The sequence below is a fragment of the Aristolochia californica genome, unplaced genomic scaffold (genome assembly GCF_029961685.1).
Source record: "Aristolochia californica isolate CCGP_79_NKW_82.1479 unplaced genomic scaffold, dmAriCali1.0.hap1 SCAF_9, whole genome shotgun sequence".
NCBI lineage: Eukaryota > Viridiplantae > Streptophyta > Magnoliopsida > Piperales > Aristolochiaceae > Aristolochia > Aristolochia californica.
In genome coordinates, this window is record NW_027182290.1 from 3133113 (window position 1) to 3156994 (window position 23882).

The 23882-nt window shown below is 37.1% G+C and overlaps 2 protein-coding genes across 2 annotated transcripts; both read right to left on the reverse strand.

The window, feature by feature from the left end:
- Positions 1-171: 171 nt before the first annotated feature.
- On the reverse strand, positions 172-11900 carry LOC137940283 (phosphate transporter PHO1 homolog 3-like). Its single transcript, XM_068785243.1, has 13 exons — positions 11198-11900; positions 6358-6736; positions 6220-6268; positions 5433-5504; positions 4491-4620; positions 4236-4356; positions 3892-4150; positions 3607-3711; positions 3486-3530; positions 3243-3392; positions 951-1229; positions 712-848; positions 172-616 (listed from the first exon to the last, which is right to left on the reverse strand). The coding sequence occupies exons 1-13, from the start codon at positions 11772-11774 to the stop codon at positions 511-513; spliced, it is 2409 nt and encodes an 802-aa protein (XP_068641344.1). The 5' UTR covers positions 11775-11900; the 3' UTR covers positions 172-510.
- A 1425-nt stretch (positions 11901-13325) lies between these two features.
- LOC137941119 (rhamnogalacturonan I rhamnosyltransferase 1-like) lies at positions 13326-22618 on the reverse strand. Its single transcript, XM_068786383.1, has 8 exons — positions 21755-22618; positions 20753-20820; positions 20265-20353; positions 20024-20177; positions 18943-19232; positions 18054-18258; positions 14046-14203; positions 13326-13850 (listed from the first exon to the last, which is right to left on the reverse strand). Exons 1-8 carry the CDS (start codon positions 22041-22043, stop codon positions 13601-13603), a joined length of 1503 nt encoding a protein of 500 aa, XP_068642484.1. The 5' UTR covers positions 22044-22618; the 3' UTR covers positions 13326-13600.
- Positions 22619-23882: the final 1264 nt, after the last annotated feature.

Consider the following 23882-nt stretch of genomic DNA (forward strand, 5'->3'; position numbering starts at 1 on the left):
TATGTTTTGTTCATATTATTTTAACATTGTTTAATCTGATACAGGATTTTAATGGTTCCCAATGCTTGCTCTCTGGTTATGCCAAGTCCAACGTTTGTAGTCTACAGTTAATAAGCAGTAACGGATCCCACTCCCCTAAAGACACCCACGTGAAAGGATCCTCCACTCCCCTAGAGAACAAGAGTGCTGCCTGTTCCGTCTCTGCTGCCACTCAAACATATAGTTACTACAGTTACGCTGAGCATGAGCCTTACATTGATTATAGCACCTTGTCTACAAACGAACCATGTGCAGCCAAAAGAAAAGAAGAAAAAAAAAAAAAAAACACTATACATACAGCCATGTTGGAGGTGATCTTCATGTCAATGTCATCCTTCTGTTTCTCACACTACAATTGCCAATCGGCAGGGATTTCTTCTCAGAGACTTTTAAGAGATTTCCTTGTCCCGCACCAGGTTGGTGATGGCTCCTCTTCATTGATATCTGTATCCTTTACAGAACTTGTGAAGGCTACTCATCCTCGTCACCCTCGTCATCTTCATCGTAATTGAAAGGGAGAGGAACTGACTTGAATGCTCGATATTTCCCTACGTTGTTCAAGTGCTCGTTCTCTAGTCTGATCCATTGACAGTACCAGACTGATCAACAACAAAGAAAGGCAGCAAAGAAGAAAGACAATGCAGAAAGTGGAAAAAAAATGTGTGAACAGACCTGAAGAAGTTCCAGATGCCACGTCTAATGATCTCCAGGGAGGCGACGATGGCTACCAAGGCCTTTCGATGCAGGAAAGGCACATCAAAATTTAAGACCGACTGCAACCAGGCAAATCTCAGGAGGATATTCAAAACCTGTGTATTTGTTAGGTTAACACATAAAGTAGTCAAAAAAAGTAAACAGCAAGTTCACATGAAAACAACAACCTCCTCCTCTGATGTAAATAATTTTCTTACCATTGCTGTAAAGTAGACACTCTTGTGGCGAACAAGTAATTTGTCTCTCAACCAGCGGTTCTTGGAATTACGCTGTAGAAGTCCCCAGTCCAAGACAAGGTCCCAATATGTGCTGACGAGTGCAGCTATGGCAGAAGTGACACCCGCCAGCACCTTCCAGCCTAGCCCTTTGTTTAGATCATAAGCAGTTCTCATTACCACAGCAACAATAGTTGAGAAGTATTTGAGCCCATTGTATCCCTGCATTATGTCTTTTTCTTCAACCATTCGACGGAGGCACTGGGAAGACATCCACATAAAAACCCATCAGATTTGCTGCACTACTATTTTTTTAAGAAGAGAGTTATTCAGCGGTAGTAGAAGAATGTTTAGAAGTCTAAACAAAGTGGAGGCTTCAATTGAAATCATGGAAATAAATAAAACCTTCAAAACTAAGGAGTCATATGGATGAAATAAAGATCCACTGAATAATTTTTCCAGAAAAGGGCCACAAAAGAAAAACAATGAAACTTGCAGAGAAATAGTTTGATTACCAAAGGAACATGTTTTGTCCACTTGACCTTTGTTGAGTAGGAAAAAGTCCTACATTGAATAGTGTTAAGAAAAATTATTGGGTAATAAGGTTGAGTAATAAGTTTCTTAAGTAGCAAGTCATTTTGGGATAAAACCAGGCTCAACCCAACAATGATATCAGAACAAGACGTGTGCATGTGTTGAAGCCTAGTTTGTGCTCCTTAAGTTATTTGTGTGTCATGGCCTCTAGGAGATGAGAATCGGGTTATTTGTATGCCATGTGATCCATTTGGAGTCAGTGTGGCTTCAAATAGAGCCGGCTCGAGTTCAATATCTCTCGAGCTCGAGATCCGTAATCGGCTCGTTTGAGTTAACGAGCCAAACTCAACCGAATCAAGGTTCGACTCGTTAACAGGTGAGTCGCGGGATCGGGGAGGGGGGGGGGGGGACGCTGAGCCATCCCGTCCGCCGCTCTGTTGCCGTCGATAGCTCCTCGTCAGCCACTACATCCCCTCCGATTTCTTCGCCTCCTCTGTTTTCGTCACCTGTGCCACGCCTTCGCTCCTCGTCGTCTCGACGGAAAACCGGAGAATAGTTAGAGTTTCCTAAATTGGGAGAAATAATTTCTCCTCCCCCCCCAAAGTCGATTTCGCACGTGTGAATTTCACACGTGCGAGATCATAACCAAGGAAAAAAACAAGCTCTTTGTCCCTTGCTCTTGAAGAAATTGAAAAGATATTTTAGTAGAAATACGTTTCTAGAGACTATTAGAGTTTTTTTCAATAAATGTTGAAAAGACATTTTTAGTAGAAATATAGGAACCATTAGTGCCTCATGTTTTTTTAAAATATTTTTCTAATTATAAATTCTTGTTAAAAAATCATATAATTTTCTAACTAAATTTTTTTTGCCAAGATAGGCTAGAAAATCGTATAGAAAAATTTTGAATAAGTATTTGATAGTTGATGATATAATATTTTTAGCATGAAGCAATTCTCATAACAATTTTGCGTTTGACATTTCATTTGATTAAAAATTTATCGATAAATATAGTAATATATTAGATTAATTACTAATTTTTATTTATTTCTTTAGAAGAGGCAATAAGAGGTCCATTTAATTTTCCTAAGAAAAATTTAAAATATTTCTTATAATTTTCTAGTAAGTCTCTAATAGTAATAAAATTTTATTTAAAGGGTTTATAGTTTTTATTTGGGTGATTATAAATTGATAGTGATATTTCATTTAATTTTGTTGTGTTTGATTATTGTATGGAGTTTATTCAAAATGTTATGCAGTGTATGGAATGTTTAGACTATTTTATGGAGTGTATGGAGTGTATAAACAATTTCATAGAGTGTTTATGGAATGTATAGACAATTTTATGGAGTGTTTATGGAGGTATTATGTATATAGATTATGCCCAATTTTAAGTAGAGGTCATGCCGAATTTTATATAGGTATTATATACATAGATTATGCTCAATTTTAAGTAGAAGTCATGCCCAATCTTATACATGTATTATATATAGAGGTTATGCCCAATTTTATGTAAAATGTATGCATAATTTTATATATTTTTTTAAAAGTTTTAAATGTATGTTGAAGCTTGAGCTCGGCTCGAACTCAGTTAAAATTTTTGGGCTCGAGCTCGATAACAATTTTAGGCTCGAGACGAGGTTCAGCTCAAAGCTCAGCTCAACTCGATGCCACCCCTAATTGGGAGTTCGTGTCTGTCTCAAGTCCGCAATGTGTAAACAATGGAATGGGCAAAATTACCTGAAGGAAGCGTATCCAATAGGGTATCACTGCCACAATGAAATTGAAAGTGCTATAAACTGTGGAAGTTGAGCACGTGTTCTGTCTGCGTTTGAAGTCTCCCCAACCATAGTAGCAGATATAAAACTCTAGGCCTCGAATAGCTTGCACCTGAAACAGTAATGAATTCATACCACAGTTAAATATGGTAATAGCTTGGGATGAGAGGCTGGAGAGAGAGTAATAGAGAGAGAGACATCATACCTGGCTTGTCAACTGATCTGCAAGGAAAAAGTCTGGGAGAATAACCTGAGTAAGGAAAAGTATAATCACGAGTTAGTTTTCTTATTTGAATCATGTGGCTTTTGAATATCTGAGGTTGTACCTTGTAGAGCGGAGCACAGATACAATGAAACGCACAATGGAGCAGGAAGAATCTGCTTGAATGATATATGATGTTGAAGGGGCAGAAAGCTATGAATATTATGATCTGCATAAAAGATCATAAATTAGTCATAATTTCTTTCAATGTCATCAGCATTCCCTTCATAACAGACTGATGGTACATAACATGTAATTATTTGTTAAAGAATAAAAAGCCAGCAGAATGATCAGAAAAACTACTGATAAGTATTTTGACTGAAAGGAAATATTAAAGTGAGATACTTACAGTAACTAAGCCCAATGGTACCAGTTCAGTAAATGTCTTATAGGTCATTGTTTTAGGATCTATCTCCATGTCCAGGTTTGCTAAAACACCTGCCAGGGCCATTACTGCAAGAGAAGTGCTAAGAAGGAGGACTTGTCTATATCCCAGTTCAGATCCTTGTTTAAAACCAAATATGAAAGGATAATTGACACGATAACTCCTCCAAAAGTAGATATTTGCCGCATACATAAGCATATGTAGAACAATGAATCCAAAGAAGCTGCATGAAATTACAAACTTCCTGAAGTAAGCAGTGGATTGACAGGTCTGAAGAAATTAACAAATTAACATCCTTGTCCTCTTACCTGTAAAGCGGAAACATGTTTTCCATGTACTTAGTTCCTTCTGCAGTACCAAGGATCTCTCGAGTGCGTACTACCAGAATAAGGGCTGCTAGCAGTGCAATTGAGCAGCCAGTCGTAAATCCTGTATAAGTTCCAGTATGCAAACTCATGAAGATTTTAAAAAAGAATGAATCTTTCCTAATGCTGTCATGGTCCCTAACCCTTATAGCTTGAGAATTCAACAAAAAATGTATTAATGATGAATTTTAACCTTACCCAGTGAAAATGTTATTCTATGCCTTTCCCGTTTTGCTTTTGGACGCAAAGTACTAATGCCTTTCCTGCGATTTGAATTGCAGAAATGCTTGATGAAGGTAGCTTCAACCCTCTCCATTAGTCTAGTAACCTGAAAAAGTAGCATATCAGATTACAAAATTACTGTCAATTCTTTAAAAGAAAAAAAAAAAAATTGCTGGATTGCTGAAACATCCATTCTACTTAAAGAGCACGTCACATGCTACGAAGACACAAATTTCAATATCCAATATTGTGTCAATTAGAATTTGGCAAGTGAAGTTGTTAATGATTATTAGTGTATTTTGCATTAAAATAATATCTGGGTTGAAAGAATAGAAAAAAAGCAGAATTTGCTGTGAAAATTCAGAAAATAATACAAAACAGGAATTTTTCAAAATAAATGCTGCCTGTGAAGATATGTGATATCCAATAGGATACCCTCAGATTCTCTCCTGCTGAAGGATGACTGGGCAGTCATCATCAGCTCTGCTATGGAGAAGGGAAGAAATATCCTCCTGGGCTGTTCTTGGTTTATTTCAACAAGACTGATGCCCTTAGTCAGGTAGTTCAAATTCAAACATGCATGTTCCAAGAAGATACAATGACCTAGCTGATTCCTTGACTAGGAGTGGAGCCTCCTGGAAACAACTAGTTGTAGGGAGCATGCTCCCTCTTGACTACGATCTAGCTATCTTATTTTCTGCATACTTTGCTTTTGCTTGTATCCTTTTATTATTGTACTCATGCAGGTGATAGGCTCTCGAATTATGTTTTCCTCCAGGACTTTTCTTGAAAAAATCCCCAACCTCATCATTTTAAAAGAAAAAAGAAAAAAAGGTATGCTCAGATGTCAATAGTATACATAGCATCTACTCCATGATACATGCATAGATGGAAATAAATATCTAAGTCTGAGCAAACCTCATCAGAGCTCCCAAGGTAGGAATTGTCCACCATGGTTAAGTAAGATCTGGATGCATTTCTTGAAGTGATCTGCAATGCATTCAAGAAACTGACAATCAAAGACAAGTACATCAACTACATGCCAAAGAAAAAAACAAACAGGTCCTGGTCCAGTGCAAACCAGTTAAAAGTGCACATTGAACTTATAAATAATAAAAATTAAGGTTAAAAATAAGAGGTAAGCGATCAAGAACCACATTAGTGCTTCCTGGTTTATTTTTCTTATAGTTTCTTATTGGAGTAATAGGAAACTCATTTTCCTAAACTTTTAATATTTGATTAAAGTACGAGGAATCAAAAAGAAAAATTTCCTGTCTCCAAAAATGGCACAAATGCTGGAAAATTTTGGTCAACAGGTAAATTTTCCTATGACATTTTTTTCTACTCTTTCTTATAGGGACAAACACAACCTAAAATTACTAATACGTTCACTTAAACTGAAGTTTAGTTACACCACTTCTTTTTTTCTGTTTTTTTTTTTTTTTTTTGGACATGAAATGACACAACAAACTCCATCATAAATGGTGAATCATTTTCCAAACATTTAGTGAACCTGATTTTGAGGACAGAATCAGCACCCAAAAATAAATTCTGACATTGTGCCAATAATTATTTCAGTTCACCCACCCTTGATTTTGTACCATGTAGATAGACCAAATAAGCAATCTGAATAAAGTAGTAACAGTAGTGGCTGAAACTCAAACACAGAAACAAAGGTAGTAATGCAATCAGCAAAAGATCTGACCTTGTCATATTTCTTCATGATCTTTGAGAATGCCAACAGATTAAGAAAGCTGAAGAAAATATTAAAAATCATCACATAGTTAAAACATAATATGTGCAGATAGAGAAAACATTTCCCAGCACAATCAACCTTCCTTACCTATAGCTCTTTAGGAGACGAAGTTTTTGATAAAATTCAACAAAGGCCCGCTTCAACTGCAATTCCACTTTCTTCAGCTCCACTTTTCCAAATCTCAAGTCTTTGGCTTTTGAGTCGCCTAGCATGCCTCTTAATGTTGACCGTGGAGTTTCAAGAACAACATTGAACTTTACACGCTTCAATACTTCTAAAGGAGCAGGTTTCCTGGCCAATCCCTTCAAACTGTTCCTGTTTTGAGTCTCAGGGTAAATGGGTTTAGGTGCATCATCTGTCCCTGCCTCACTCAATTGGTCCTCTTGCTCTTCACCCCTAGTCTCTAATGATTTATCTTCATTGCTCATCTCAACTTCCTGTATTGCATTCATGTGTGCCACTAGATCTGCATACACAGTACAAGATGGAATTTATGAAGATGATTGAAGCATAAAGTCTTAAGAGTATTTTTTTTTATATATAATAATGAGAAAGAGGATTCCATTAAGAGAGCTCCCGAGGGAGAAAAAGTACAATACTAAGAGAACAAAGAGTAAAACTAAAGAGACAAGAAAAGTAGGGATCCCATAGAAGGAGCCAAGGGAGCCTAGAGTGGGAGAATGTCTTCAAGCAAGGTGCTGACAGGAGACCCTCCCTAGCCAAGGGATCAGCAATGCTATTGGCACTTCTAGGAGTGTGCTGCTAGGGAACATTCAAATCTTTACATAGATCTTCAATTTCATCAAAAGACATAAAAAGACGTCTTGGAGGGTCCTTTTTTTCCACTAGTGCAGGTAATGATGGTCGAGGAGTCCCTTTCTATTTTTAAAAGTATTCAATAACATCAAACTGTATCTCCTGATGATTTTGAGAGTAATGCTGGGAACAGTTATTTAATCGTAGCCAAGTCATTCATACTGAAATTAAATGAAGGATTTTAAAAAAAAAAAAAAACAGGTCTGGGCTTTTGACAGATCAAGTTCTGCAATCACGTTGTCTATATCAAGTGAAAGATAGTTGAGGCAACACTAAACCCTGAAGTTTCACTTAGGAATCAACTTACTGATAACTCACATACCATATCACTTGGCAGTGTTTGCTGTGAAGTTTGCTGAATATACAGCAGCTTCAATGTAAAATTGTGAAAGGCAAACTAATAATTTAACGAAAAAAGGGACATGAGCCCCAGTACTTTGTACAAATCTTGGTAAAAGCAGCATCTCATAGTGAGGCTGTAATACAGTTGAATTAAATTTACTACTAGATGCTTAGTAGTCAATTGTAAATCTATCATCCGATGACAATAAGCAATTGAATTTGATATTAGATACCAATCAGTAAGTTCGACATAAAAATATATATACTCTCACTACAAGATAAAAATGTGTTCTCACATAGGTCTTTTCCATATAACAATGAGAAGAATGGATTAGAAGGTTTCCTGAGGGAGAGAATTACAAAGAAGAGGGTTCAAAGATAATAAATAAAAGATACACAACAAAAAATGAGAATTTCAAACAGAAAATGATAAGCCTAAAGGGGGAAAATGGTGCCAACAACGAGTGGCTGCCTAACCACTCTCTTCTAGCCAAAGCATCAGCCGTGCTATCGAAGCTCCTAGGAATATGAAGCCACAAAATATTCAAATCTTTACACATATCCTCAAACTCTTCAAAATAAATAAAAACGACCTGGTGGGCACTTGCTCCCACTAGTCAGCAAAAAACAGCCGCTTGTTGTTGAGAAAGTCCTATGTCATAGAGTAGGACTCTCAACTACACCAATGTAGAGTCACATTGACCACAAGGGGCAAACAAAACAAGAAGGATATTACAAGCAGTTTGACAACACCTCCCCCTCCATATGGATAGCAGCAGGGTGGGTGTACAAAGAAAGCCGCCCACCCCACTAAACGCAAGAATGAGGTTGCTTTTTTAACCCACGGGGTGAGGATGAGGTGAAGTCCAAAACCCTGCATGGGTTTAGGCTAGGGGGTGATTCTTGCATCCATGTCCCATGGGGTTTTGGAATATGTATCTTTAAATTCTTTAATTGAACATTTTTAAGTTTATCTATTTTAAAATTTTATATGATCTTTTTGTAACCCGCTATGTGGGACAAGGTAAAGACAATATTAAAAACTAACCCCGTTATAGAGCAGGGTTAAGTTGCAAGGTAAGATAAGGTTGACAAATCATCCCCATCACGGGTGGGGTTGAAATGGGGTGGCAAGGTGGGGACGGGGTTGAAAACCCAAACCCATCATGGAGGTGGATTGGGAAGGGGTTATGCTAGGGGTTGCAGGGCAGGGTTGGACCGCTGCCATCCCTGCCCCGTTGGATTACCCCAACTATGGCCAAAATTTGACTTCAGCCAACCTTTGAGGTGGGGTCCAACAGAGCAAGAATAATATAGTCAACATGGTTAACTAGTACCTTCCAATTTTTTCAAATGAGGGAGCTGAGATGTTTTAGAGACTTTGCTAGCCCTTAAGGGTTGTGTTCTCACACAATTACAGTGTGAGAACATAATCCCACCATATAAAAACTCTTAAATGATTTAAATTTCATTTATTTTATTTCTATACTTATTATTCCCTATCTGGTCATGCTTGATGTCCATTTCTGTTTTTTCTTTTTCTAAAGCATCAGATGATACATATTTGAGCTGGCAATTTTACCCAATTACTTCTTCAGTCACTTTATCCATCTAACTATCATAAGTTATGGTATAAAAGTTTTTACCCATTAAAGGATACAGATACGGTCACTCATTTAATTGTATATAGTTTATTCAAATAAATATATATGAATGAAAACTTTGCAAAGTTATTTTCAAAATGTTAAATTTACCTGTTTAGTTACTTATTTACCAATTACTATTGAAACGTGTAATAGAATAAGTATGGGGCAATCCTAACAGGTAATAAAATTACCTTTAAAAATTCCAGTTATCATAAATTTACATCCCTAGTTAAATATAGAGATAGTAGCACTCCAATAAATATAAAAAATAAAAATGAAAACAAATGACTACTAGCCCCATGTCACATGATCTATATAAAAACTTCTTTTAATAATAATAATGAGAAAGAGAATTTTCTCACATTAGGGGTCAATGCACTAAGAAGGCGGATCACCAAGGGAAAGAGAAAGTGAAAACTCATCCTATGATAATCACTTTCCCTAGAGAATGTGTTTTTTTTTTTTTTTTTAGTATGCCTAAATGGAAAGTCTAAAAGAAAATGTAGGGACACATAATGCATCTTCTTGATCTCTCCTATGAGTATTTCAAAGTGTCGATAAAATTTATGAAGATCAACCTGCTACTTGTATTGTGGACAGCACAAAAGCATCCTGCCTTGCCTATTGAACTTGATGACAGCGTCATCCTATACCATCTCTCTTTTTTATTGACAAGCAGAGTGATTCATTTTTTCCAGTAATATGTGTAAAGTTAAATGACTAACCAACTTAGGAAACCTCTTTTCCAGCTAATAAACTTAAGATCTTTATACTCACTAATCTATGTGGGACTATTACTTAACACTCCCCCTCATGCGTAGGCCCTCTTTTGTGTGACTCTACAAGTGGATAACTTAGGTGTAGACCCTCTTTTGTGGCTCTACAAGTGGATAATTTAGGTATAGGTCCTCTTTTGTGGCTCTACAAGTGGATAGTTTAGGTTTAGGCCCTCTTTTGTGGCTCTACAAGTGGATAGTTTAGGTGTAGGCCCGCATATGAGTACCTACTCTAATAGCATGTGAAGTTGGGTCAAAGGCCCATCCCAAAATAACTAGCTAACTTAAGAAACCTTTTTCTCAGCTAATAAACTCAAGATCTTTGTACTCACTAATCCATGTGGGACTATTCCTTAACAATATGCATTCCACCTAATTATAAAAAATAAAAGTAAAAGTAAAAAAAGCCAACCAAGCTATCTGCATGCACTACGTCTAGAGAACTCATATTCTCTACTTGAGAGAATTGTCATTCTCATACTTAAGAATTTTCTCAGTAGATATTTTATATATTTATTTAACAGTTAATTTGTAATTGTTTTGTATAAAGAGATCCATAACGTAGATTACTTTTTTAATTATTATGAGATCTAAACTGTGACAATTAGAATGGACATCTGCTGAAACTAAGAAGTTGACATTCCGCCAGAAACTATAAATGAGACACATTCACATGGAATGAAGTGGAAATGGACTCGTCCACACTAGGCAATTTTGGTACGTCAATCAGGTCCAATTGGACCTAAAAATGTCTAATTCCAGGGAAAAATCAAATTTCGCCAGCTATGCCATGGGTCCTATAGTCTCTGAGGTACGATTAGCACAATTACTTCACCTCCTCGACAAGGATGGATTTGGATCTAGCCTACAAGAATCTAACGCATAGAAAAGACGAGTAGGAGAGTAGGACCCCCATTTTCCTTATTTTGCCAAAGGCCAGAGTGTGAGTAAATGTGGTTTGGTTGGTGAAACCGCTGTCCCATCTCGAACAAATCAAACAGGATTTGAGTAAATGCAGTTCTACGCCAGCTAGAGTAATGAGTAATGAAAGCGGGCTCTTCTTCGTAGGACATCAAACATCAGGTATCTAACAGGAATATATTGGCACGCAGACAGAGTAGCTCTATGTACAAGCCGGTGAACGTTTACGAGAATCAAACTCGTCTCTCAGATTACAGCAGTACGCTGCTGTCAGAGATGTATTACCAAGGCAGACGATTACTGTATCGTCAGCCGGACTCGAAGAAACGAAAATCTTCACCCACTTTAGAGATTTCTACTTCAGATAAATAGTGTTCGTTGATTTCTATTCCAAATGGTAGTAGAAGGTGAGAGTAGATGAGCTACCTCTGGAAGTGGTGGGAGTGGTGACGGTGGCGGGAGGAACAATCACGGGGACAGAAAGGTGACCCCAAGATGATTGAACATGGAGGGGACAATCAACCTTGATCCGGAAGGCGATAAGCGCATCCATCTGCTGGGTGAGAGAGTCAGCTTCCTTCATCACCTCCTCAACCTGGGACCTGTAGAACGCCACCACCTTGTTGAACTCATCGTCCAGCCGTCTGAAAAACACCAGCTCGTATTCCGCTCCGTCGTCCAAAGACATGAGGAACTTGGTCTGGTATTTTTGGTGAGCGCTCTGCCCTTCTTCTCCTTGCGCCACAGCGTTCACCAGAATCACTTGGTCTTCGAGGTCATGCTGCTCGGGGCTCCTGAGGTTGCTGTACCTCCGGGTCAGACCGCTAAAGGCGCGGTACATTGTCATCTTCCTCTTCAGACCTGCCCCTTGCGAGGTGCTCGCTTGTCTCTGCTTCTTGAAACGCAATATGTCCTTCAATACCCCCTTGAGCTGGCTGTAGTCCACGTATGCTTCTTGCCATTCCGGCACCATCTGTGATACGAACTCCTTTCCGAACTTCATCTTTCAGCACTCCACTGAACAACCTAAGGACAACGACGACGATGGTGATCGAGGAAGAGCCCCAGCAGCAGAAATGTGGAGTACAAAGCTTAGAGAAAGGAGTTTGCTTTTATATAGAAAAGTGGGTCGTTCATAAACCACAGAGCAAAAATAAAAGATGGGGGGGGGGGGGGGGGGGGGGGGGGGTGGTAAAGGGGAAGTGTAAATGGACGAAAAAAGAGCAGACTTGAAGCGTTCAAATTTCAAAGGCTCGTGACCATATTTGATATTTCTACTGCAGGGCTTGACGTATGAACCTTCATTTCTCTGTCAGTCCGATGTCCCACTCCGCAGTCGCTGTGAAGTACTTTCTGTCCTTACCCGTCTTTATCTGCCACACCGTCGCTGTCTCAATTCAATAATCGAAGTTGAAAGAAGGGTTGATTGAAAATCTCAAATTAGGTGCAGTTACTTTATAAAATATTAAGCAAATTTTACATTAATCTTAACTTAATGCATTCATTCTACAACTGATAGGCGGTAATCCAGTTGCATTAGGGACAGGACAGATCCTGGATTAAGCTAAGAGGTCTCCGTTTAAAACGACATGAACCTGAACAAGTTGAATATGATCAAATCAATAGATCGACAAGGCCAACTTTTTTCTTGGCACGATTGACAGAAAAAGGGTCTCTAAAAAATTTGCCAACCTCTTGCTAATTTCCGGGGTCAGAACATGTTCTTATCCTGAGTCAGCAAAAGTGGAAAACAATAACTGCGTCCGCTCAAAGGATTCTGACAGGGAAAAAGAAAGAGCAGAGATAAGTATGAAGGCGTCCACGCACGAGGAAATCAACTTCTGTCTGTAGTCTACTCTATAATATTATATGATGCACGGAACCCCGAACGAAGCTGCTGCTGCTTCGTTTGCTTTTCAACTCGATTACAGGTACAATTTCAAGTTTTCAACCTTGCTCGCTCTCTCTTTGTGTGTAGAACTTGGTTCAAAAGGAGATGAGATCATCATTGGACCTCGCTACCCTCAATCAAAAGATGAATGGGCATGCGAGCAACAATTTCCTCTGCAGTTCTTCATCGATATCCTAAGGAGAGCTTCTTGTGGAAACAGGGGTGGTTGAGAAGTGGATTTTATACCAGTTAATATGTATGAAAAACTTGTATGAAACTGAAATATTTATATCTGTTATAAACATATTAAACTTGCATAGGAGTAGCCAAATTGAATTGAGTCAAAACTTTGTTGACTCGAGTCTGCAGAAACATATTTTTTTGCAGCAGGAGGGCATTCATGCCACCCTCTCTCTTACCCTACGGAAAACGAGGGTGGCATATTGCTAGCTTTTCTGGGAGCTGCTGTGGAAGCTCAGTCCTGTTGGTAGGGGAGTCATGCATCAGGCCTTGATATCTTTCACTTTTTTCTATCACCCACGAAGGGCGAAAAGAAGATAAGAAAATCAGTAATATTCTAACATCCTTCTCCAATTAATTTTTTTCTTCTTCTTTTTCTCTTTTTGAAAATACAACTAAGATTTCTTTCGTCACTCAACTGACTAAACCAGCTTAATTAAACAGATTTCATTGACAATTTGGCTCAATTAGGTCACGCTGGAAATCAAGCGCACTAATTGATTCGTGGTAAAAATGCCAATTGAAGTCTTCAACGACCATCTGCGGTCAGCTGTATATCAGTGGAATAAAAAAAATTAAGATATGAAGAAAAATTGGTGAGACCGATAACTGCTAAAAAACACAAACCTTTTCTAAGGTCATAAATGCTGACCCCTCAGAGATGCCCAGGACATTAATAAAAGGACTCAAGCACCTCATCAAAGTATACCGGCACGACATGCCGCTGCCCTGCAGAGACACTCATAAGGATTTGCATAGAAATAGTCTTCCTCTTTAGGCTTGTCAACTACAACTTTCCTGCAAGAGGGCTGCCCCATCCTGTTTCTATGAGCTTCTTGAACAGCAATGACGAATTCATCCCACGTCATTGTGCCATTCTTATGCAAATCAAGCAGCTCTACGAGTTTTCTACGATCAAGTAGCACAGATTTCTTGTATCCAAGGTATCTGCAAAGCAATCAGCTTTTAACGACTGTCCAAATGAAATAAATAGCAGCAAAAATGCTTATGCATCATGAAATTTATACACAAGTATAGGTATGTAGAAATGAGAAGCAGCAGCAAAAATGCTCATGCATCATAAAAATTATACACAAGTATAGGTATGTATCAATGAGAAGCAAAACATAAATGAGTAAACACCTCCGGTGGCCTTCCACAACTTTAGCCATGTTTCCATCGTAAGTAGGAATAAAGGTGTCACTGCCAATTGAAACCACATAGTCCAGTGCTGCCATTTGAGAAGAATGGTTTTGAAAATGTATCAAATCTTTGGGATCCAACAGTGTCTCCTTCTTTACCTGCAAATAAAATTAGACCATCAACTAAACGAGACTCTTAATGATTATCCACTAAAAGAGGGATATATCATTAATAGGAGAGAAGAAAAGAAACTTAAGCAAAAAAAAAAAAAAAAAAAAACTTACACCTGTGTTTGGCCCACAACATAATGCTCCAAAGTCATAATTAAGACAATATATATATACAATTAATCCAAGGGGTCTAATACCAAGTAAATAGCAACCACAAGTAAAGAAAATTTGACAGTCAGTTGTGGCTCTTGACATATCTTTTGTGCAAATATATACATACTGAGTTTAGGCTAGTACATATGTGTTAAAGAGCAAATATGGAAGAGTCTTATATTACTCTCACAACAAAAACTCTCACAGAACTAAAATTAATATAGAGAAGTCTTAGAAGAGTCTCATGGGAAGGAGGTCTCATAGACAGTTCAAAAGGTGTTTTAGTTATAACATTCTTCTATTTATGTTCAATTTTTTAATTGTTCTAAGACTTATCTCTTAGTGTTTAACTTTGGGTATAACTGGGACATAGGTAATTTAGTTGTAATCTGATTCTACTTGTCTTTTCTATTATAAATAGAGGTTCATTATACTCAGTTATGAACAAGTTAATGAAGTATTTCTCTTTTCTAGAAATTCAACATAGTATCAAAGTGGTTATGTGAGTTGACTCGATCAACCCATAGAAATAATATGATCTTTTTTTATTTATCATATCTAGTAGTTTAGGTTCATATTCTACTTTTTCTTTCTTTCTTGCCCAAGTACTCATTGTTTCCTTGGCGTTCGCACCTCCACACTGAACTTTTCATATTACAAATCACATATTGATGAAAAGATCTTTGAGTCTACTTTCCAACCAAAAAAAATAGAAATCAAAGTTTTCTACAAAGAGAAATTGATATTAGAAGCAGGAAAAGTCAGACAACAAGAGAGGTTCGAGATGTAGCATAAAGCTTAAATTTTTTAGGCATTTTATGTCAATAAAAAACAAGAATCAATATAGAGAATTATATGTCAAAAGATATATATATATATATATTTCTTAACTTATCAAACCAATTCTCAATCTGAGTTTTCTAGAAGGAGATATCAATCTCGAAAGAGTCAATGAAGAAAGAGTACTTGATTTAGCCAGATTGCACAGTCTAAAATCTATTAGATTCTTTCTCTCAAAAGAAGTATATTTTATGAAAAAAAAATATACTTGAATGAAAGATATCAAAGTCTAGTTTCAAAAGACGCCACTTTCATGTCAATTTGATCTAGATGTAAGGAGATTCTCATTTTAGTCGGCAAGAGTCATGCTATAGAATAAATAAAATCAAGCGATGATAGCAAATTCAAGAGAGAAGCCTTTTCTAACAAATTGGGTATCAAATTAAACCTCTTTGAGTCTAGTTTCTTTTGCAACAAACCATTTGTGATTCCGGTATATATTTTAGGAGAAATTAATATCAAAAGTACCGAAGGTCAATTCTGCAAAAATTTCTCATTTTTCCTATTTTCTCTCCTCACCATGCATTTACGTGAATCGAGTTTCCTTTCTCCTAGAGTCCTAATTTTTAAGCAGATTTTCATTCTAATCAAGGAGTTTTGATCAGACTTAATCCCTACATCATGTGCTCATTCAAGGTATAGGATACCCTACTTGGATGTTGTTTTCAATTTGTATTTTTGTTACTTGGTTGTCTATCTTCAACATCGTCAAAAATTATACTCACCCCCTAGAAATTTCTTTGAGATCATACTTGGTCCAACTTATTTGTTACGTTTACAGTTCTACAGTTAAAGTCTCCCCTATTTTTTTTTACAAAAAAGAAGGTTATAGTCATTATTGATTTAATAAGCAAGTTCTTATTATTTTCTATAAAAATTCGGTTTGAATTATGAGTGTTGCATAGCCCCCCTCCTTCCGGTTAAAGTTATCGTTCTCTGCTACTTCTTTAATTTATCATTTTTTGTTTTCATCACTTCAAAGCAATTACTAGACCCACTACTTAAAAAGTATAGGAGTTCGCCCAACATCCAACTCAAGTTAAGTCTTTTATTATTCACCCAATAGGTGATTTGTGTTTGAGCTACACTTAAAAAGTGAGTAATCTCTTTGTCGTACCCTAAAATTGGGTCGTTTTTCTCCTTTGAAATTGAGTAGAGTGTGTTTCAAACTATGACCATTTTGACTGATTTATGGAGCTTTATCATACAATTAAGAGTGATTTTCCTCCTATATTGTGCTTTGTCCAAGTTGGGTCTCTATATCCCTTTTATCCCTTTCCCTTGAACATGAAATAGGTGGTTCATTCTGGGTCTTTTTCTTTTGCTTTTAGAAAGCAATTAATGCTTCATTTTTTTTTGTATTACAGCAAGAAAGGAAATGTATTAAGAGAGAAAAGCAAACTTATACAATACAAACAAAGATATCCGAAGACAAGGAAAACAACATATACACCCTACCACTTTGGTTAAGCTTATCATTTTTTTTGACAGGATTGGTTAAGCTTATCATAATCAAAGCCATAGAAAGAGAAAGAAAAAACTAATCCAAGTATGTGGTGAGAGAATCGAAAAAAGAAATTTCTGGATTGCTGTTTCTGCGAAGCGAAAGTCTAACCCCAGTCCCAAGGTTTATAATGTGAGGGGACTGCAGCAAGGCAGTCTAATAAATAAGCACAGAATCCAAAATCACACACACACACACACATATAAAGGTGCTCCATATAGCCCAAAAATAAAAACAAAAAATCAAATGAACCTCTTAGAAAATACTTAATACTGGGTAATATAAAGAGATTGCTGAAGCTGGATCTGAGTTTCCAACAAGCTACTTCAAAAGAGGTACTGGCTTATTAGGTACACAAAAATTGGGGCATAAATAAACTAGGAAGTTAGTTACATTTACCAAACTGTCATCCCCATATTTTCTCCTTTGCCTGATTCTAAGCATAAGAGAAGTACGCGACTTACACAAGTTTACCAGAAAGCCAATTTTAACTGAAAATTGAAGCAGAAAATTGAAGGTCAATAGTTGCTATCTCCATACTCTAAAACCAGTTTAATGAAACAAAACATCTAATTAGGATTAGTCTTTTTATCTTCAGCTGGAGGTTAGTATCTGCATACGGTTCCATTTTTGGATGTTATTGGTTTATCTGCTCTTCAGTTGTCAACCATGCAATAAAATCTGAAATTTGAAGACAATAGCATAAAGAAGAATAAAGCATGGATAGAAAAGAGGAAAATTTGCCGGAGGAAAAATACGAAAAAACCCACCAGAATTACAAAATTGAAGGGGTGGAAAGAGAGAATAAAATGGTCAAAGAACAGGAAGAAAGAAGTAGAGAAGATCATACTACTGAGATAAAGACGATCTTAAGCATAGTTACTGGTTTCTGAAAGACGAGTTTTGAGCGGGAAACTATGAATGAAGTGGGAGGGAAGAAATTGCTACTGCAAAGAGTGAAAGATTAGCCATTAGATTAAAATCTAATGGTTGATTCAGACTAGGTGCAGCCACTTTAGATGGACATAAGTCCATACTACTTTTAGCCAAATAAAAAATAGAATACCTTTGAGAAGATTTTTTGACTCATAATTCATTTATTTGATCGCTCATGTTGGTGAATGTTATTTGGGGGTTTACTTATTTTCCATTTGCATGTCCATACTCAAAAGTATAGAACATAAACTAGTTTTTATTTATAATCTCAATCATGACTATTCGCTTTTCCTTCACTTCTAGAGTGGGCAAGGAGTTGATGAAACTTGCTGAGTTGCTATTCCTAAGGAATCCAAAGACGACTAACAGAAACTATTGAAGATAAACAGATACAAAAATGCTCACAGTTAGGGGGAATGCAGTCCGCAGAGCCATGAGCCTCCGTTCCCTACCATATATCTCTCCGGAAGCAATATAAATCAGAGTATCCTTTCCATAGCTGAATGCCTGAAGAACTAATGCAGACTCCTCTGGCGTGAGAGGACACAAACCTTGCAATCTCTTCTCCTCAGATACTATTTCTTTCTCCCTCCACCATGGGTAAGCATACCTGAATGAGAACCATGCGTCAGTCCGAACATCATTAAACAAATGATTTTTTATTTTTTTTATAGCAATGAGAAAGAGAACAAGCACAAAATTTAGGTGGCTTATAAGTACATATGCCTTTTTCTTCGCAATAAGAAAATAAACACAATATGGTTCTCTGCTCTCACTGGAATAAACTTTATCTTTTTATTCCAAAAAAGAAAAGGACAATAAACATAAAACTTGAAGAGGTAAAGACAGCACAGTTGTGATAATATGTCCTAGAACAGAGAAATCAGACCAGACTTCCAAAAAGAAAAAGAAAAAATTAAAAATTTAAGTGCCTGAACTCAGCACAGAGACTGGTAAAGAAATATCAGATGTTGATTTCCTATGAAAGAACATATTTTGCATGGAAAGGAAAATCCTTATCATTATGCAAAGATAGACATGTCATCCTAACATTAGTATGGTGAACAAACATAAGACAATTGAGTAGTTTCTCAACAAGAGAGAGAGAGAGAGAGAGAGAGAGAGAGAGAGAGAGACTGTCATATGCCCCAGCACTGCAACATCATGGCATCCAATACCTTGCAGTCACATGCATTTTAATGAGAGTATATGTGAACTTACCTGAAATCAGACTCTGAAAATGAATTTCAAAGGAAACATAATAATAATAATACTAAACTTGTTATCTGCAAACCTCATCTTCTTGAGTTCTTCTGCTTCTTCCTCTGAGCAGCCTTCAGTACAACCAGAAAATGCCAACATGTCCATTTCATATCTCAAATGCAATGCAATGAAACTTCCCTTTTCTTGGAGGATTTGTACCAACTTATTACCCAAGGCTTCAATCTGAGAAGTAAACCTCAGAGCGTGGTAATTGACGTGACATCTGAGCTTCTGAAGCTCAGCAGAAAGACCATTGTTTGCCAAACGTGCATCTGTCTTGTTAAAGTGAATCACTTTATATTTACTGAAAAGAGGCAGAATCTGCAAAAGAAAGAAAAAGCACACAACCACTGGTAAGCAAACAATGAGAAACGAATTTTTTAATAGAAGATAAAATAAATGTGAATTATAAATATTGGGAGGCTACGGTAAACTCTAGTGAAGGTTGGCAATACCCAACCTTTTCACTCTTTGAAACTAAAAGATTATTATTTCCTCCTATACACTTCGACAGTGTCATGTCTCCATTTTATAATAAAAATAAAGAGAAAAAGGAAATAGTTAATCAACTAGGAGATATCAGCATTGCTCTGGACAGATATGTAACTTCAATTCCCTCACAGCACCACCAGATTGGATTTTCTTTTACATAATATCTTAAGTTATAATAGGATTAACCAAGGGATCCCCAGGTGACTACTTGTTTCACATTCAATCTTCTCTTAATGACCCAATCACCTTAACAAAATCTCCACAGGCCTTACCTCTAAAAGCAGGTGGCACCAGTGACTGTGGGTTAGACAAACTAGTGCTATACCATCAGACACCAGAAAGGCGCCTTTTGGTTTAAACCTAAGTGTCATCTAAGCCATCAAATAGAATGAATAAAAGTTTATGCATGCTTGTATGTGTGTACTATGGATTAGACAAACTAGTTTTATACCAACAGTCAACCAGAAAGGCACTTTTAGGTTTAAATCTAAGTGTCATCTAGGCCATCAAATTAGAATGAACATGCATGTGCGTGTATGTGTGTGCCTTAAAACTAAGACAAAAACATAAGACTAAAGTTCGAACTTGTGTTAACATGTATCACCAACTATCCTTAGGACCTGTTGCAAGTAATATGTTTCATTTGACCAGCTCACAGGAGGCATCACAAAAGAACCTTCCCGACTAAATCTCTTTGGAAGCCTTTTAACAATGTGAACCTCATCCCTCAAAGAATCAATAAAATGTCTCACATCAAAAATATCTGCAAAATCACTGAAACAAATTCTGCATTAGACAAGGACCACATCAGATGTAAGGCAAAGACCAGTGCCACAAGTGTCCCGTATCCAAGAAAAATACCTATGATCAGCCCAAAAAGAAGTCTTGTCAAGCACCGGAACAACCAATGTAAGATTCAGAAGGCGAGCAACAGTCACCATGTCACAAATCTGAATGAAAAAGTTAACTCCGATTAATGTATCAGCAGAACATAGGCAGAGAAACAGAACATAGCTGATGGATTAAAACAAATTGAGTCAGATTAATTTGGCCAGCCTCAAGGTCTACTTCTACTTTATTTTTAAGTTGGTGAAATTTCCATTAAAAGATCAGAAATAACATGATACAAAAGAGAGGGGAGTCCTCAAACCCCAAGAGTAATACAAGATCTGACAACACCATCTTTAGCTAATGTATATGCAAAATACTATTTGCAAAAGTGTTGAATTAACTGAAAGATTTTTTTTATTTTTTATTTTAGAAAGAAAACCATCCAAGTGAAAGGATGATTTGCTGCACCAACGAAAACCAAGAGTACATAAAAATAGAATCACATAAAAAATACAAACCGCAGCACGCATCTGATTTAGTCCCCCATTGCAAGATACTTTAAGATAACCATTGCTTTTATAGACCCCTGTAGAGTAGTAGGGAGGAAAGTGGTTAGTTCACAAGAAGCATATTTGCATAGCCAAAGAGTAAAACACCAGAAACTCACAGTGGTTCCCAAAAACATGCCCTCTTTTGAGCTTAAAAAAGTACATGATTGAGAAAGCTTACATGCCAAGAAGTCACAGCCTGCTTGCAGTATGTAACATATTTTGCTAGGCTGCTCTTGATCTTGTTAAAGACACTATTGATTCCAAAATGCAATAAAAAGGAACAAAAAAGAAAAAGAATAAAAAATGGAAGATTCTATTGAATATCACCCAGCAGCATAGCTAGTGACATAAATTTAGAATAGATGGTGAACCTTTCTGGACTAGAGATAGCTGCCTTGGATGTTGTCATTGCAATAGGGAAAGACACTCTAACCTGAGTTCCTCGAGGTTCCTTGGAGATGTTGAATTTATAACACTCAAAGCATCTGTTATCTGTCTTAAGGATGAAACTCCTTCCTTTATACACATTTTGTTCACCGAATCACTAGAATATTACATCATGGCAATGCTAATTGCGGTCCTATAATTATTAGTTCGAATTTTGCATTTTAGCCTCGATTTTTAAAGTGATTTTAACATCCTATTCATTAGTTACATATGCTAAGTTGGAATTGACACCTTATCTGCAGTTGAAATCCATGGAAGTTTCATTGAGAAAGTTTTCAAACGTTTCCCACACGTAAACACCTAGAACAAGAATATGTATAATTCAATAATCTCCCCCAAGTTAAAAAGTAGAAACCATACAGGTTACAGTAATATTTCAAGGCCCCCTCCGATTACAATTCGTAGAGGCAGAATTATTTTCCTTATGGACATGGTGAAATCAATTAAGAATAAACTAGGGAATCGAGAGAAGCTAATTTCTTTAAAAAAAAAAAAAAAAAAGGATGGAGAGAAACTATTTACTCGAGGGAAGCTGGGGTGAGGGAGCTGGAATGGCCAATTCAGAACGAAGCGAAAAATACTTCACTTTGGTTAGGTGCCCTGATTCTGAGAAACCAAAGGCAGTGTTCCATCTCCTCAGTAAACGTGGACTCCAGAACTGGCCGTTCGCCACTAGCTGGACAAGGCATGTCCAAATCAAAATGCACGAGCTCACGCATACAAACCACATTTGAATGCGAGTCCTGGGAAGCATCGATGGCGGCAGCTTGTCATATTTTGACGATACAACAGCCTCGGATCTAATCTCCATACCTCCTGCTCACGATTTTCCGTCTCATCCAACCCATACTTCAGCTCCAAGACTCTGAATCAGAGGTATTTAGAACGAACGCAGACGAGATCTCCATAAACGCACAGGTTTGTATTTTAAATTTTGGGACAATTCTTTTTTTCCTTGTGTGAACCTGACCGTGTTCCTCTCTATTATTTGTAGACAACCTGTTTCGATGAAAGCAAATACAAAATAAAATGGAGGTTCTGCAACAAAGACATCTGCAGCGGACGCCTTCCTATTGCTACTTCCATGGTGAACTAATCCATTGCCGCCAGTCTGAAGATAACTTAGGGTCTTGCTGGAGCGCGTCAAAGATAATACCAGGAAAATCCTCTCGAGTTCTCCGTCGCTGTCGTTCCTAGAAAATCAGTCAACAACCAGCAGTTTCGAATTCCGATCGACAGTTTCCATAATATCGGAGAAAGGAAAAGGTCTCCGAAGAACGAAAAATTCCCGAAAGGAGGAGGCAATGATTAATTCAGGAAACTACCTTACGTTGGTCAAGCAGAGGAACAGAACAGTGCTCTGTGTTGTTTCTCTCCTTCTCCGTCGGCTCGGAGGATTCTTTCGTTGCGTTCGATGACAAACTCTTTGCTAATAATGGCAAATTACCGCAAGCTCTGCTACGTGCATTCTACAATCTCGTGACCAATCACGTGTCATCTGCGTCGCATGTCTAGATCTACATGTAGGCATATCCGATGCAATACAACTTGGATAGATGGCCGGTTCAATCGGGGCAAACCTGCTAAATCACACCCAACCGGTCCCTCATAAAGGGTGAGACGTAGGATGAGTTTTTGCCAATCCAAAAGTATAGAAAAATTATGATAATTTTTTTATTGATCAAATATTTTTTACTTGTAATTGGGATAAAAAGATTTTTTTGCTTGATTCTTCTTAATTTCTTTTACTTTTAAGAAATATTAAAAATTTATATTTTAATAATTTATAAAAAAACAAATATGAACTAAAGTGATTCTTGGTAACTTACTTTTTATGCTATTTTTTTATTTTTTATAAAAATAAATTATTTTTAATATAAACACTAATCCGTTAACTTTTTTTTCATTCCTAGAATGGCATAAACGCAATAACAATCAGGTGGAAATTTTTCAATGAGAAAGTTAGTCAAATGGAAAATAATTTTTCCATCATTTTGTTTCTCTATTGCTAAATTGGTCCCCTGTAACATGTTAAAAAATCAATTAAGTTCATCAATTAGCTTCAATCATTCATTGTAAGAAAGTTTTTTCATCATAGGATTACAAAAAGAAAAAAGGTGTCAGTAATGAAGGAGACTATGCAATTGATCAAGGATTAATATAATCTTCCCTTTAATTATTGAATAAGATCCCGATTATACTTATCACATATTGTAATTATCTCTTCATGAAAAAGTTTATCATTTCGGATTGTAAATTGTATAAATTTCATTCTTAATCAATACAAAGATTGTGGTTCAATTCAGCTTCTCGTATGGTATCAAAGCAGATCGATCTTATGCATTTTGCCATCTTCATAGTGCCATCACTCGTTGCCGCATCGGCCTCCATCGCCCTTGTCCATTAGTCGATACCTTTATCACGACTATCAGTCGACACCTCAATCATAGCTACTAGTCATCGCCGAAGACCATCCCCTTCGTCATCGTTGCCATAACTTCTCCTTATTCTCCCAGTTTTCTGGTCACTGTTAACTATTCACTCGATCTGTTACCTCTCCTACATCTAGAGCGAGAAGGCACAAATGGCATCTCAGCCTTTGCAACCACTGCTCTCGATCCCCTGCGTGCAAACGGTCAGAGCTTTATGC